The 1,865-nt window shown below is 47.4% G+C and overlaps 1 protein-coding gene across 1 annotated transcript in view; it reads left to right on the top strand.

Moving 5' to 3' along the window:
- The first annotated feature begins 432 nt into the window (after window positions 1-432).
- The window catches only part of Wnt5b (Wnt family member 5B), a 37,235-nt gene continuing 35,802 nt past the window's right edge, over window positions 433-1,865 (top strand). The window contains exon 1 of the mRNA XM_029478246.1: window positions 433-566. Within this exon, the coding sequence (XP_029334106.1) occupies window positions 546-566 (21 nt within the window). The 5' untranslated portion in view covers window positions 433-545. The remainder of the gene's footprint in view (window positions 567-1,865) is intronic.

Genomic DNA, 1,865 nt, shown 5'->3' with positions numbered 1-1,865 from the left:
AGCTTGAATTCTGTTTTCCTAGGGAAGCAGGCCAGGGTGACTCAACTCCAAGATTGCAGCAGCCTGGCCAACAGGCTGCCCGCTGCTTCTGTCCCTCAGGCTGTGTTCTCCCTGCCCTGAAGGTCATTTGTACCTTGTACCAGGCTCCTGTGTTGGATCGAGATAAATATTTCAGAAGGCTGGAGGGGGAGGGTCAGNTCAGCTCAGCCTGTCTCAGCCTGTTCTGGAAACCTTAATGTCTTAGGGTCTGGCTATCCCGCAAGCGGCAGGCGTGGGTGCTGGGCACAGCAGGCCTTCCTGGAAAGTCCTGTGAGGGTGGACCAGGCGTAATGTCTTACATAATGTCAGATCCACAGGAATCTTGGGGAACAGCCCTGTTGGAGAGTTCACATCCAGGTTCCCTTCTCTGCCAAGAGAAGGTTCAAGGTCTAACAGGAAAGTTAGACTCTAAGGCCTTGCTGCTTCTCATTCCATGAGCTGGGGAGAGACAGTGTGGAAGTCAAACCATGTCTTTCTTGAGAGCAGGCGCTGCTGGGGCTCCCTGAATGGCGGCTAGGTGCCAAGAGGTCAGTGATTAACATAATTCTGTGTGAAAATTCTGCCTGGAGATTTCTAGAGTTGGCACAACTTTGGACTAACAGTTTGTTTTCTTGTTTGTTGTTTAACATTCATGTTTTGTTTTGTTTTTTTTTTTCATCTTTGGAGATGGAGGCTCACTACATAGTCTAGGGCATCCTGGCACTAGCTCCCCATCCACCTGAGCCTCCCTGGTACCAGGTTACAGGTACCACCGTGTTCAGTTCAGCCTTTTATTTTAAAATTTCCGGTTAAGCAGAGAGTCAAGTAATCTATTCAAGTCGTGGATGTTANGAATGTAACCAATGGGAGGTCCTTATTAGCTTTTGTTTCTGATGTTTGTTACATTTTGAGTAGAACCCAGGGCCTCCTGTGTGTTTGCCCAAGTGCTCTGCCTCTGAGCNGATCCTCCAGCCGAGGAGTCCTTGGTGTAATTGGTTGAAGGAATCTGAATTAGTGTTAACTTCAGACACAGTCACGAGTCATAGCGATTAGGTGGCAGCATCGTGATATGGCTCTGAATGTCNTNTGCAGAGATTTAATGACCGTTCTTATTTTATACATGATGAAAATCAGGCACAGATAAGAACCACGTTCCTTGGGGTCCTGGGAGTAGTTATGGTCTACTGCATCTGTCCTCTGACCCTCAGAGCATCAACCCTCACCAAAGCTGTGTGTACTGGGGCCACCTGACCTCTGTGCTTGATATTAGAATAGTTCTGTGTGCTTTAATAGTAAGACATTGGCAGGGTGCTAGAGAAATAACTCAATGGTCAAGAGTACCGGCTGTTCTTCAGAGGACCAGGGTATAAATCCCAGCACCCACAGAGCAGCTCACAACTGTCTGTAGCTCTAATTCCAGGGGATCCAACACCCTCACACAGGCTAACATGCAAGCAAAACCCCAATGCACATAAAATGAAAATAAACTATAATAGTTTTAAAGAAAAAGACATTGGTAGAAGTATATGGGCATCAGACCACGAGTTATCTAGGTGANTGAGACAATCCAGCTGCANTCAGGGAGGGGAAGCGGAAATCCCAAGGGNGGGTGTACCTGCTCCCCATCCATGGTCAAAGCAGCAGAGGGGCTGTGGGGAAGTGGAGAAACCGTCCAGGACTGGTTTTGCAGTCCTCTTTCAGCTTAGCTCTCCATTTTTCTAATCACATACCTATAAAAAAATTACCATATATATGGACTAAAAAACAGTGTCATTCCTGGCAGAGCCCTGCAATTGGCTTAGCTGGCGTTGTGGCTCCGCCAACAGTGTCATCATATTCTGTGGTGC

The sequence above is a fragment of the Mus caroli genome, chromosome 6 (genome assembly GCF_900094665.2).
Source record: "Mus caroli chromosome 6, CAROLI_EIJ_v1.1, whole genome shotgun sequence".
NCBI lineage: Eukaryota > Metazoa > Chordata > Mammalia > Rodentia > Muridae > Mus > Mus caroli.
This window is presented reverse-complemented; position numbering and strand designations above follow the sequence as displayed.